A 14,691-nucleotide genomic window follows, 5' to 3' on the forward strand; every position below is an offset into this window, starting at 1 on the left:
TATTCTTGATTGAAGCAGATTTACAATGAAATATAGTTGTCGTCAAAATTTTAGGCAATTTATAATCAAATTTTTTTATCACTATTTTGAATTAAGGATTGAATGTGCAAATAAAAAAGAAGTAAGTTGATTATAGATTGGTTGGTAACGATTGACTATAATCGATCAACACAAAATTGCTGTAGGAAAAGGAGTGTGAAAAAAAAAAAAATAAATAAAGTGACATTTTAGAATTTTATTTTATTTTTTTTTTTTGAATGAATAAAGAAGGACAAAATGTTTCCCTCTTTTTTTTTTTGCCACTATAACTCGTAAGCTTTTTTTTTTTTTTTTTTTTTTCAAACATCATTTGAAGCAGAAGTGTCAACTAATGAACCCGATTGGCAATGTCCCATAAGGATTTGCAATTTTTTTTTTCCTGACATTTTAATGCATTGGTTTTACATTCTCTAATCTTTTGACCATCTTTTAAATCTAAGCATTCTAAACATTCATATTTCATTTCTAATTTTTAAATTTATTGAAATTTTTGTTCAAAAAGAAGAATATCGCTGGTTATTTTTTATTTGTTTGTTTTTTTTTTTGTCTTTTTTTATTTCCAAGCTTTTTATTTACTTCTAATTATTTCAATTAACAATTTATTTTGTTATCAGTTCTAAATAATGGAACCAATTGTAATGCTATTGATTTAACCAAAATTATTAAATTATGTATACTATCCACATTAATGTTTGATTAAATTGTTTGTTGATTTTTTCAAAATGCATTATTTTCCTTCTTCTTCTTCAATTTGCATCAGTTTAAAACTTCCATTTTCCAACTTGCAGAAACAATTCGATTGATAATGTTAAGTGATGAAGAATTTGGTAAGCATCATCAATATTTAAATGTTTCAATGACTTTTTTTAAATAAGAAAAATGAATTAATTAACTAAATTTTTTGTCAAATGGAAGAAAAAAAAAAAAGAAATCTCATTGAAGAGAAAAGTATTTATGATATGATGAATGGCGTAATGTTTTTCACTTTTAAAAAGTTTAATTTTCCTAGAAGGAAATATTCGCAAACAATCATGTGACATTTAAAATAGGACCATATAATTATAATATGGAAAATTGAAAGATAGCTGAAAACTGGAAATTAGATGTGAGCTTATTTCCGTTAAATTAAACTGTTTCAGGGAATTCTTTTCCTTTATTTTAAACTAAAAAGTATTCTTTCTTGATGAATAATCTGTTAAGTTTTACCACTTTTTATTTTCTTCCGTCTTTTTTCTTTTTCTTTTTGTAAAATTAATAAAATAATGAAGAGAAAAATTTTTTAACTTTTAATTAATGAAACAATGATGAAAAGAAAAGATCAGCAAACATTAAAAAAAACAAAAAAAAAAAAAAAAAAAAAAAAAAAAAAAGAAAAAACTGGAAATTCAGCTGAAAGAAAGAAAAATGGGAAAATTTCATTGCTTATTTTTTCAAAAGATTTTTTTTTTAATGCAATCAAGGTTGCAATTTTATTGCTGAAAGTTTCAATAATCTTAAAAAAATGGCAAATTTAATAAAAAAAAAAAAGCATTGTTGGAACAATAACGCTAAATTGTTACTTGCAATTATTGCAAAAAAGTTTTGGTAATCATAAAATTAATTAAAAAACGTCATTGTTGAGACTCCATTTTATATTTGTATAACAAATATTCTTAGACAAATTATCCTAAAAATACTAATTTAACAAATTTATTTAATAATAAGCTATTTTTATCTTAGACTTATTAACTTTAACATGTCTAATTTATTCGAAACTTTTAAAACAACTATTCATCATATTATGTTTACATAATTATTGCATCAATTTTTCGTCAGAAATATTCGAAATTTATTTGGATTAGCAATTAATTAATTTAATGCATTTATTAATTATTGAAAGTGAAAATGTTTGTTTTCCTTTTTTGAATAACTAAACACAATCAAACAATATTTAGCAAAAATTAAGCAATAATGTATTTGTGAAAAGTGGAATTTTTAAAGCTGTTTAACTATTTCTAATTTATGTGCTAAAAATAAATGTAATAATTAATTTTTAATAAAATATTTTTGAAAGATTTGTTAGCTGCCAGTTATCTTTGCAAATATGAAAAATTACAAATTGCTAATATTTCAAACTATTTCATACTTTTTCTTCTCCTAACATTTTATTTTGCTTTTACTAAATGTCAAACTGAATGACTTACAAAGTATATGAATAAAATTTTCATTTAATTTTTCCCTTCTTTATCTCTTTTTCTTTCCTTCTTTTCTCTCTCTCTCTCTTTCTCTTCCTTTCTCAAATTTTGCTATTGATCTTTGGTTATTCACATTCAACAAAATTTGTGCTACAAATAACACTAAATCTTTTTGTTATTATTAACAACTTTGTTTTTTTTTTCCTTTTTTTTTTTGCCAAAAATTTGATTTATGAACTTTTATTTTCAAACGATGCACAATTATTAATGGTATTATTAATTTAGAAAACTAACACATTTACATTTCTTATTAAATCGCATTGAAATGAAATAATAATGTAAGAGAATAAGAAAAAAGACAAAAGAAAGGGAATATATTATCAATATATAGTTGATAAAATAGACAATAATAATAATAATAAAATAATAATAGTAATTAATAGTAATTAGCTAATAAATTAAATCATAGCTAAAAAGGAAAAACAAATAGTGTAAATAAGCATAAATGATAGGACAATAATATTGTATGATAAATTGTTTTATTTTTTGGTAAATTATTAATCCTATTGTTATGCTATTAAATTATAAAAAAATAGATTTAAAATAATCGTTTAAAAATTTATTTAATTACAATTAATTTATGTTATTAGCACTGTTATGCAAATAGATATGAAATGAGTTTAATCAATAATTTATAATTAACATAAATTTTAAAACTTTTGATAGATATTTCTAGTTGCTGTAGAATATTTTCCATTTAAAAAAATTTCAAAACATTCATTTATTTAGGAAATTTTTACGAAATTTGAATTTTTTTAATGGATTTTTTTTTCTTTGTTATGCAAAGTAATTATGATAGCACAATATATTAATAATGAGACAATGCCTAATTAATACACTGATAGAAAATTATTTTGTTTTGTTTGTTAAAATTATTTTTGTTTTTTTCGACAAAATTTTGTTTGTTAAAAAATTATTTGTTTATATATTTTTTGTTTTTTGTTTTTTTATTATCTTTCTAATAATGTTTAAAAAAACTAGAAAATTCCTGAAAATATTATTTCTTACATTATTTTAATCTAATTTGTATCAATAATTTGCAGATTTTTTTTTTTTTTTGTTACAAAACATAATAAAATTTTATTAATAATAAACTTGGGATGTTATTTTGATTTGTTTTATAGAAATATTTCTAATATATAAAAATAAATTTCATTTCCTCACTTGTAAAATGTGTATTATATTAATTAATAACTTATTTAAAAAAAAAAAAAATTTTGGATTAAATTCAATTTTAATTTGTTTATTGATTTAGGCATTCATTTTCATAAAACATTCATAATTCTAAAATTTGAATCTGACATGTTTAGATAAGTATCAAAATGTATTTAAATAAAAGAACGTAATGGTACGTAAATTTATGGTTCTAAAATTAAAATAATTTGCCTTCAAATTGTCCATTTATGCATTTAATAATTTTATTTCTTTATGAAATAAATAATATTGTTACTCAAATATTGAATTTATAATTATTTCTGTTTTCTTTTTTTTTCCTTAATTTATCAACAATATTTATGAGTTTTGAAATTCGTAATTTTTTGAATTTTTTTCATTCTTCTTCCATTTTCAACCATCGTCTTTATCTTTCAATTTATTTGATGACTTTTTTTTTTCTCTTTTTTTTGTTTACTAAATTTAGATTTGTTACAGAATATTATAATAAAATTATTACCATTTAATGCAGTCATTAAATAAAATTTTCAAACAAAAATTGACAAAATTTTTTCATGCAATTTTACAAAAACTTTATCGAAAATAAAAATTTTAGACTATTTCTCAAACAAATAAAAAGGAAAAAAAAAAGTGATTTGAAATGAACTTACAATATTATTGCCCAAAAATTTTCAGCAATCGTTCGTATGTTATTAACCATTACACTCTTAAAATAACTTTTAATATTTCATTTATTCGTGCTATATGACTTACCAACGAGACGAATAGTTGAATAGACGAATAGTTGAACAGAATGAATAGATGGATAGTTGAATAGATAAGAATTTAAATAGATTTTGTTCTTCATTTGCATATTCTCTTGAGTTTTCCATAGATTGATTTCTATTTCTCGGTTATGTTACCACTTTATCTTTTCAAATTTCATTAAACAGCATGTGATGCATCCTCGTCAACTAATATTATTTCATCATAAAACTTGTTGTTAATGTTTTGTTTGTTTATTTGTCTATTTCCTTATTTCATTTATTTATTTATTTGTTTATTTGTTTGTTTAATTTATTTTGATTTTTCTTTCCTACCTTTTTTTTTCCTCTCATTTCCTATTTTCTTTATTTCCACAGCTTATTTTGAATATTTTTTCTGAATAATTCGATTATATGTGCAGCGGTAATTACCTCAATTTTTTTCTCTTTGTTTTTTTCTTTTTTTATTTTTAAATTTAAAACAATTAGGTTCTTATCTTTCGAGCAAATAGTATTTAACCATTATTCTTACTTATTTAAAGAATCGAAATTGAAAAAAAAAGAAAGAAAGGAACATTGTTAACAAGAAATAAATTTCATTTATTTTGCAAAACAAATGAAATTTACTCAAATTGATATATTTGAGCAAATACGAATTTTTAGAAAAATTTATGTGAAATAGAGTTAAATGTTTTATAATTGTAATTTTTTTTGAAATCATTACTTATAGCTTCATTTTAATTTGATTAGATAATTTTTAAAATAGCACATACATATATCATTATTCATTGTTTATCTATACTTCAAACAATTTAATGTTTTAATTAAAAAATTAAATTTAAGTTTGGATGATTTGGGATTTGAAAAAAATAAAATGAAAAAAGTTGAAGTTGTATAATTATAAAACAAATAATTGAGCATTTTTCGAACTATGCTTACCTTTGTAGTAGCGCAGGTGATTAAGTCAACTTATTTGTTATTTTATTTCACATTTAATTTTCTGCTAACTTTAGTTTGTATTTAAACTTCTTAAAAATTTAATTAATAATTATTTATTTCATCTTGCTAACTCATTAATTCATTTTAACTTTCTCGCTTTTTACTACCATCAAGTAAGTTAGTTTAAATTTCAGTAATTTAAGGAAAAACGAAACTGATAATTTGAAAGAAAAAAAAAAAGATTATGATTTTTGCAAAATATAATCAACAATTGTTATAATCATAATTATTTTTTTACTCACTTTTTTATTACGATAAATTGATATAACAGCGAATTTTATGATGATGTAATATAAAAAAGAAAATAATGTTTAATGTAATTGAAATTCAAAGTTGTTAGACAAAAGATTATTTTACATTTTGAATATAATTTACTATTTTATCACACCTTTTAATATTTCCTTTGTCATTCCATATCTTGAAATCTTTTTAATTATATTAAAATTAAATCAAAAAATTTAAATGGTATATCAGAAATGTTTAGGGAATCAACACTTCAAAAACAAATTCCAAATTTACATTTATCATGATCATTAGGTATGGTTTGCTAAAAAAAAAAAAAACTTGGAAAAACTAATATAAAAATTTTTTCTTAGAAAAATTTAGTTAGCATTTTTTTTTTCAAACTTTCAACAATTTTTCTCTTTAGAAATTGTTTCTTTGTATTTTATAAGCTAATTGTTTACCTCGTTTATTAATTATTTTATTTTATTTTTTTTAAATTTTTTTCTCTTTTTGTTTATTTTTTGAATGCAAGAAATGATGACAATAGTGGGCTAATTGCATGAAGACAATCATCGCAGTATATTATTGAAATTACTAATACATGTCGTGCATATCAATGCTATAAAGGTTTGTTTATTTGATAATTTTCCAATCTTAATCATTGATATGATAAAAAATATTATCAAAGAATCGAAAATTACCAAACAAAAGAATTAATCAATTGTGTGGGTAAAAGGAAATTTATAAATTATTATTATTATTATATTATTATGAAATATAAGAATTTAATTATCTTAATGTTTTTAAATTATGCACTTAATTCTAGTAACGAATACTATAAATTTAGAATTTTACTTTAAATTATTTTTCCCTCAAAAATAACACTCCAAATTCTTATTTCTTTTTCTTCGAGGCATAAAATCAAAGTTAAAAAATAAAATAGTTAAATTCACTTTATTTTTAACTTCTATTGTGATATTATTAACATATAAACTATTCATATTATTTACAAACAATGCTTAAAAATTTTTAGTCTTAACTAAATTCCTTAATTTCTATTCCTATTTCTATTAATAAGAAATATGAATCTTTTAACTCATTCATATTTTATTGATCATTTGTTTGTTTCTTTCTTTCTTAAAGATGAGTCATCATGGATGGGTAATGGTATCATTTCTTACGGAACTTTTAAGTTCATATGGTACCAATGGACAATCATCATCAATATGCGCTGATGATACAAAAATTATTGATAGCATTTTAAAGGTTAATTTTTTAACAACAACAAAAAAAAAAAGAGAGAAATTTCACTGTTACATATAAATAATTCATTTAATTAACAATTTAATTAATTAAAGGCTAATATAACAAATTTTTATTTGTTAATTATATCTGTAAGAGTATTATAAATTATATTATTATTATTAAAGTTTTGGAAAAAATTTTTATTTTATCCTATTTTTACATTCTTTCCTTTTTTTTTTTCCTCTTTTTTTAACTTTTATCTTTTATTATGCTAATAAAAATTTAGGAAACATATAATAAGCATTATCTACCAGCACATCCGGTTTATGTTCGTGTTGACATGTGGGTGCAAGAGGTTACAGCTGTTTCGGAATTAACTCAGGATTTCGAAATTGGTACTATTTTAGTTTCTCTTTTTTTTTTTTTTCTTTTTAATTCATATAAGTATGAGATAAATAAAATTAAAAAAAACGTTAGTTTTTATTATTATTTTTTTTTAAAAAAAAACAATCATTAATTATTTTTATCAGCGTGAAGAAAAAAAATCACAGAGAAAAAGTAATATTTAATTACCTTTATAGACTTATATATAAACGAATTTTGGGAAGATCCAGCACTTATATTTGATTTTATGGATCCATGTAAATCAAATATTTCATTTGATGAAAAGGTATTGCAAAAACTTTGGATTCCAAATACATGCTTTATTAATTCAAAAAATGCTGCAATACATGAGTCACCATTCAGGTTAGTTAATATTTCAATTATAATTATTTAATTTGTTAAATGTTTTCTTTTAGTTCCATTTTTTTTTTTCTTAGAAAATATTACTTTTTCTTTTTCAATTTTGCAATGGTAAATGAATTTTGGAAGAGTGCAATTTTTAACATTTTAAGATTAAATTTTGAAATAACAGTGATTGTTTGATTTATTGTTTAAATAAAATTTAGAATATTGCAAATTGTTTGTTAATTTAGTGAGCTGTTACGTTTTTTTGAACTTTTTTCCTCAAAATTATTTAATTTGTAATATAAAATTATTTATTTAGAAATGTTTTTCTAATGGTTTTTGCCAATGGTACATTGTGGACCAATTATCGAATGAAATTAACTGGCCCATGTGATATGAATTTAAAACGATTCCCATTCGATCAACAAAAATGCTTTCTTACTTTTGAATCGTAATGCTTAAAAATTATTTCAATTTTTTCTTTTTTTCTCGTTTTTGTTTTACAATAAATAAGACTTTGTCAAAATACTTCAACAAAAAGTTGTATTTATCAATTTCTAAAGTTTTTAAATAATACTCCAAAAAAAAAAAAGGGAAAATTTATTCATATTTGAAAAATTCATATCATCCATTTATGAAATAAAATATTATTTTAAAACATAACGATGATATCATGATAATATATTTTTATAAACATATATATAGTTTTTTTTTGAAAAAAATATTTTAGATTTAACTATAATACTGGTGAAGTACGTATGTCCTGGAATCAGCCTTATCCGGTAATGCTGCTCAAAAAAATTGAACTTCCCGATTTCAAATTAACAAATTTTAGTGTTATTGCAGTGGAACAGGTATCATTCATTTATGATATAAAAATTTTTTTTTTAAAACATAAATCTTATATCATGATAATTAGATTGATTTTTTTTGTACAAATTCTGTTAAAACTATCATAAAAATTTCTGTTAAAAAAAAAGAAAATCAAAGTCAAATTTGTAAACTTTTTAAGAATTGCATAAAATTTGCAAACAAAAAAAAAAGAAAAAAATATTACAGATGTATCCGGCAGGTTGGTGGGATGAATTAACTGTTGCATTTGTTTTCAAACGACGATATGGTTGGTACATCCTTCAAGGATACATCCCAACTTATGTCACCATTTTCATTTCATGGATTTCATTTTATCTTGGATCGAGGTTCATGTATATCTTTTAGTTATATTTCGTGGTATTTATTTCATATCAATACAGTTGACATTAATATTTCATTTTTTTAATACAAAATTAGTAGTAAGAATATCTTCTTTTTTTTTTTGTTCATCATTATATTATTTATTCTTTTGATGTATTCCGAAAAATGCAACAGATTTAATTTTCCAAATAAATGAAAAGAAAAAAAAAATTATTTTTTTTTTAGAGCAATTCCAGCACGCACAATGTTAGGAGTGAATTCTTTATTAGCTATGACATTTCAATTTGGTAATATCATCCGAAATTTGCCTCGAGTTTCATATGTTAAAGCAATTGATGTTTGGATGCTAAGGTTTTCCTTTTTTTGTAAAAGAATTTTAAATTGTAAAAGAGAGCAAAATTTTATATGTGAGATAATAAATTTAGATTTCATTTTCAAATTTTAATTAATTTTCAGTGGTATGATGTTTATTTTTCTATCACTGCTAGAATTAGCAGTGATTGGTTTTATGTCACGAAATGAAGCAGCGCCAAAACAATTGAAAAAACGAAGTGTTATTTCTAATGATTTAGCATGGAATGAAATGCCTAGTCCTAGGATAGGTTTACGTCAAGTTAGTCAATTATTAATTAAATATATTTTACTAGCTTACTAATTAATTCTTGAAAAAAAAAAAGAACAAAAAACAAGAAAAAACGATTTCTTTTTTTGTACAAAAATTTATATTTTATTTGATGTAATCAATATTTAACTTATTTTTATAAAAAAAAAAAATTTTTTTTCTTTACAGTATTGGGTTGATCAACGATCTACAGCTTCATTCATGGATGATAATGAAGTGATTTATCACATTTACATTTTATTTATTTCATTTAAATATGTAATTAAAAAGATATTTGAAATTTTACATGAAATTAATTTAATTATAATAATTTTATTATTTATTTATAGCTAACAAGGCGAGCATTACCGATCAATTCACATTTATCAGCTAATCCATCCAATGTTGAAATATCACCTGTGCAAAAGAAATCATCAAATAAGTAATATTTTACTTAACAAATTAGATTTTTATTTAGTCAAAAAAAAAATTCCTAAAATGATTCATAAAGAGAAAAATAAATGAACAAATGTAGAAAATTACTTTTTCTTTTCATTTCTGAAAAATTGAAAAATGAGAAAAGTCTTTTTTTTTTTGGATAATACAACATTTGAAAGTTTTAATTATTAGTTTATTTTGCATTTTCTTTCTTCCCTTTCTTTCTTCCTTTCTTTTTCTTTTTTTTTTTTGCTTCACTAACAAGTAAAAAAAAATTTATGTTTCTAAAAGAAAAATAAAGAAGCATTAATATTATGAAAATTCTTTCTTTTTTTTTGATTTTTTCTATTGTTATTCTAGTGGTCACCTTTATCTATCGCTTAAAGAATGACCATTAGAATGACCATAAGAATAAAAGAACAAAATGGACTATAAAATTTGTAAATATGATGTCAAAGTTTGGTATGCAAGGAATGAATAGTGATTTTGAATAAGATCAAATGATCATTTTCAACAAATCATGATATCAATTTAAAAGGTTATAAAGTGATTATTTTCAGAAAATCAATTTAAAAAAATTACAAAATGATTTTTAGAAAATCGTGGCATCAATTTAAGAGTTTACAAAATGATCATTTTCAGGAAATCCTGGTATCGATTTAGGAGATTGCGAAGAATGTTTCATTCATTAGAACCTGAAGTTGTTGATAAATACAGGTAACTTTTTTTTTTACCTATCTTTTTCTGTCGTCATTTTTTAATTATAATATATGGTAAGAAAAAAGAACCATCGATAACTTCTAAATATTTATTGCCAATTGTCATTTCTTTTTTTTTTTTTTTTTTTCACTTTAAATTTATTTCTAATACAAATTCTCTTTTTCTTTTCTTTTTTCAGCGCAATACTTTTTCCTACTGCATATTTCGTATTTAACATCGGGTAAATTCATTTATTTTACTAACATCAAAAAAATTGTTTGAATTATTTATGTTGTATTGATCTGTTATGAATGAATTGATCAAAATTATAGATCAAGTATTGATCTTTTCAAACATTATAATGATGATAATATTATCGATTTATTAATTGCTTATATTTCATTAACTATAACTACAGTAAAATATTTTAAACAATTCATTAATGATCAATCAGAAGACAGAAATTACTTAACTTTAATTAATTTAGAAGATTTCGTAATTTATTTAATTCATAAAAGGAACAAAGTAAGTAACTAGAAATAAAATTTATAAAATGTTTGAAATGAAATAAATTTATTGAATAACTAATTTAATAAATTTTGAATAGATTTTTCTTTTTTTAAAATTTCAAACAGCGTCTCTTAATGAAATATTTAAATAGTAATAATTAGTTTAATTTTCTCTCATTTATAGTTACTGGAGTTACTATCTTACAAATCTTTCATCAGCCGAAGAACAAACAGTGAGTTAAATGAATAATTTTATTATCATTTGTGTTCATGATATCATTGCCTTATAATAATTTGAAATTTATTAAATAATTTTTTTCTTTATTTTTGTAGTTGAAATCAAATAAAATAATTTTAAACAATTGTATGTCACAGTAATACATTATCAACAATTGAATTATTCCACATAACTCAATCATTAAAAAAGCATACAGTAATGGTTAGTGTATGATTTGGCATAGTATAATGATAAATAAATTATATTTCAATTAAGCATAAATAAAACAAAATTCATAAAAACTAAAAATTATTATGTAAATAAGCAATAAGCTAACAATGGGTTAACAGGAATGATAACAATAACTACATACACTGCTTTTTCCTCTTATTATTATTATAAATTATTATTTCATAATTCTATTAGGGTTTTTGTTTTTCGTTTTTCAAAAATCAGTTATAATCATTAAATAAAATAGCAACCAAAGATTAATACCAATAGTATAACTAATAGCCAAACAATATTAGCTATGCATTTTGGTAAACATTTTCAAATTAAAAAGTGCTAATATTTCATCTTAAATGAAAAGCTAACAATGCAAAGTAACGGTAAAAATTTAAAGAAAGAATTTTCAAATGAAATTTTGAATAAATAAGTTGAATAAATGCAATGGTGTAAACAAGTACAGATATAATAATTATGGTTGATGAAGTAGAAATTTTAATCAATAATACCTAATACATCATTAATTAATATATATTTTATTTGATTTCAAATGCATTTCAGCATTACCCATCCTTTTATTTATGCAATTAAAAATTAATTTTATGTTTTGTATTCCAATTTTCCTTATGTCACTTGTCGAGAACAAGCTCGAAATTCCACTAGAAATAATCTTTGTACCGAACAATCGAATTTAGCAAAAGGTCAAATTTAAATCAATGTATTTATATTTAAGCAAATCATGTTAATCATTTATTGTAAGTTTTATTGTAATTCAAATTCCTTAATGACTCATAGATGGTAATGTGTTAACAAATTCCCATGCTAATCTGTCATATTATCTAATGCACATCTGTTCCAATCCTTATTTGTTATCTAATTCCGTTTACAAAAACTATCTTTCCCATAGCCTTCTTGCTAGCTTCCATTTTATCAATCGCTTTATCTCTCCACCCTCAAATCATCCTATATAAGGGCAATTACCACTCAACCGGGGGCAGTCTTCCCAGTCTCCCCGTTGCTTAGCTCATCCTCCTCACTAAATTGTCCTACTACTGATTGCTTGTTTGGTTTAATTACCCAAGATTGAGCACTCGACTCAATTGTGCAAGTAAACCAACCCAATCCAAACCATTCACAACAAATTTATGGTGCCACGAGGACATTTCTTACGATACTGTAATTCTCCGGAGTTATGTCATAACCTCTGATAGCTTGGAGGGCATCTCCTTTGAGACATGTGATGAGATAGTTTAGTTTATGGATATCGGGAATTGCTTGTTGATGTATAGCTGTATCAAAGCTATTCCAAAATTCCCTCCAGCGTCTTGGATTCCCACTGAATGTGGGCAGTGGTAGTTGTGGGAGATTTACTGTAGGGTATTTACCCGCTTGTGTGGGTTCCTTGGGTTGAGTTGTTTCCTCCCTTACCATAGGCTGATTTAGCCGTTGTAATATGAACTCCGAATCATTTTGATACATTTTTAAAATGACTACAGTTTGTTTTGCTTGTAAAATTAAGTTGGTAATACCTGATTCATCGTCGTTTATCTGAAGGTATCCATCTTCTTCTTCTTTTCTTTTTGTTGAGACCGAAATCTGCTGGATGAATTGTTTCCACTCTGTATTGACCGATTCCAACGCCCCTATGTATATTTGGATATGCATGATTTTTTCTTGGGTGATCCTTCTCCGTTCCTGATGAAGACGGATTGTTTCGTCGGTTGTTGTCATTTGGTCGACCGAATCCAAGTTCAGACGCTTGATTTCGTTGAGGACTTCACACAATCTTCGTTTTGTTTGGTCTGCGGTTCTGATGATGATGGATGACATGTTCCCGGCTCGTGGCACCATAAATTTGTTGTGATTGTATTGGATTGGGTTGGTTTACTTGCACACGAAAGCTCAATCTTGGGTAATTAAACCAAACAAGCAATCAGTAGTAGGACAATTTAGTGAGGAGGATGAGCTAAGCAACGGGGAGACTGGGAAGACTGCCTGCGGTGGAGTGGTAATTGCCCTTATATAGGATGATTTGAGGGTGGAGAGATAAAGCGATTGATAAAATGGAAGGCTATGGGAAAGATAGTTTTTGTAAACGGAATTAGATAACAAACAAAGGATTGGAACAGATGTGCATTAGATAATATGACAGATTAGCATGGGAATTTGTTAACACATTACCATCTATGAGTCATTAAGGAATTTGAATTACAATAAAACTTACAATAAATGATTAACATGATTTGCTTAAATATAAATACATTGATTTAAATTTGACCTTTTGCTAAATTCGATTGTTCGGTACAAAGATTATTTCTAGTGGAATTTCGAGCTTGTTCTCGACATCACTTACTGCAGTCTTTTCATTTACTCTATTTTAATGCAGTATATGATGAAAATTTTTAAAGAATTATAGTTTTACAAATTAGAATTAACAAACATTTACGTTTTGATTTAAAAAAAAGAAAGATGCGTTAATTTATTCATCAAAAATTAATTAAATTGCTAAACATATAATATGGCAAAGAAAGAATAAAAATTTAAACTCGAGTTATGAATTAGTCTGATTTCAAATTTCTAAAATATTTCGCATTTCAATAGTGCCAAATGCACAAACTGAATAAAATTCGTTAATATGATTCATTTTTCATACAACATAAAATTAAGTTTTATTTAAAGTTATTACTCCATTGAATGCTTAAAATTGTTTATGCTTCACTAGATAAAGCTTATTGATGGTAAAAATAAAAAATTTGCAATCAATTAAATTTGGATGTATCAACAAATTATGCAAAAAAATTTGCAAGCATAAATAAATAGGTGTAATTAAAAGTTGTATAATTTTAATAATTTTACTAAGATAATATATAAATATGTGTAAAAATGATTAAATCAAAATTAATATTTAAAATTAAGTATCATATTCATTATAAAATTTCCCGTTTTTTTTCTTCTTTTTTCTTTCATATCTTTTTCATATTTTTGATATTTCTGCAATTTATTTCCGGAATGAATTACTCCGACCGTATTGTCTACTTACTATTTTCTTTTCTCTCTTTATACTCGTTTCTACTTTTCATTATTTTAATATAGAAATTATAAGTGGCATACAATTTTATTAAAATTTATCAAATTTCAGTGGTAACAATATCCGTTAAAAAAAAAAAAAAAAAAACAATATCTTCAACTATAATTTGAGTAAGTAACAAAAATTCGTTGTTGACAATAGCTTACCCTTAAGCTAATAATTTGGTAGATATTAAATAATTACAAGTTTTTGATGCTGTTTCATTCGCTATAGTCTTTTTTAAGTTTTTAAAAATTAATTATCGGAATGTATTGTAAACTTTTTTCTAATTCTTTTTTCTAATGCCAATTTATTATCGCACGTTTGTCATTCATTTTTCCTAAAAAAGTAAAT

The 14,691-nt window shown here is 23.2% G+C and overlaps 2 protein-coding genes across 2 annotated transcripts; one reads left to right on the forward strand and one right to left on the reverse strand.

The window, feature by feature from the left end:
• Positions 1-6,556: 6,556 nt before the first annotated feature.
• On the forward strand, positions 6,557-11,070 carry Bma-acc-1 (Uncharacterized protein; the record flags this gene model as incomplete). The annotated part of the gene is made up of 13 exons (XM_043073246.1): positions 6,557-6,679; positions 6,945-7,053; positions 7,240-7,405; positions 7,707-7,838; positions 8,118-8,241; positions 8,447-8,586; positions 8,807-8,932; positions 9,038-9,194; positions 9,372-9,419; positions 9,533-9,624; positions 10,263-10,337; positions 10,519-10,560; positions 11,013-11,070. The coding sequence occupies 13 exons, from the start codon at positions 6,557-6,559 to the stop codon at positions 11,068-11,070; spliced, it is 1,392 nt and encodes a 463-aa protein (XP_042929180.1).
• Positions 11,071-12,413: 1,343 nt separating this feature from the next.
• On the reverse strand, positions 12,414-13,121 carry Bm17894 (Uncharacterized protein; the record flags this gene model as incomplete). Its single annotated transcript, XM_043073247.1, has 2 exons — positions 12,414-12,559; positions 12,656-13,121. The coding sequence occupies 2 exons, from the start codon at positions 13,119-13,121 to the stop codon at positions 12,414-12,416; spliced, it is 612 nt and encodes a 203-aa protein (XP_042929181.1).
• Between the last annotated feature and the right edge of the window lie 1,570 nt (positions 13,122-14,691).

The sequence above is a fragment of the Brugia malayi genome (genome assembly GCF_000002995.4).
Source record: "Brugia malayi strain FR3 genome assembly, contig: Bm_v4_ChrX_scaffold_001, whole genome shotgun sequence".
NCBI classification, from domain to species: Eukaryota; Metazoa; Nematoda; class Chromadorea; order Rhabditida; family Onchocercidae; genus Brugia; species Brugia malayi.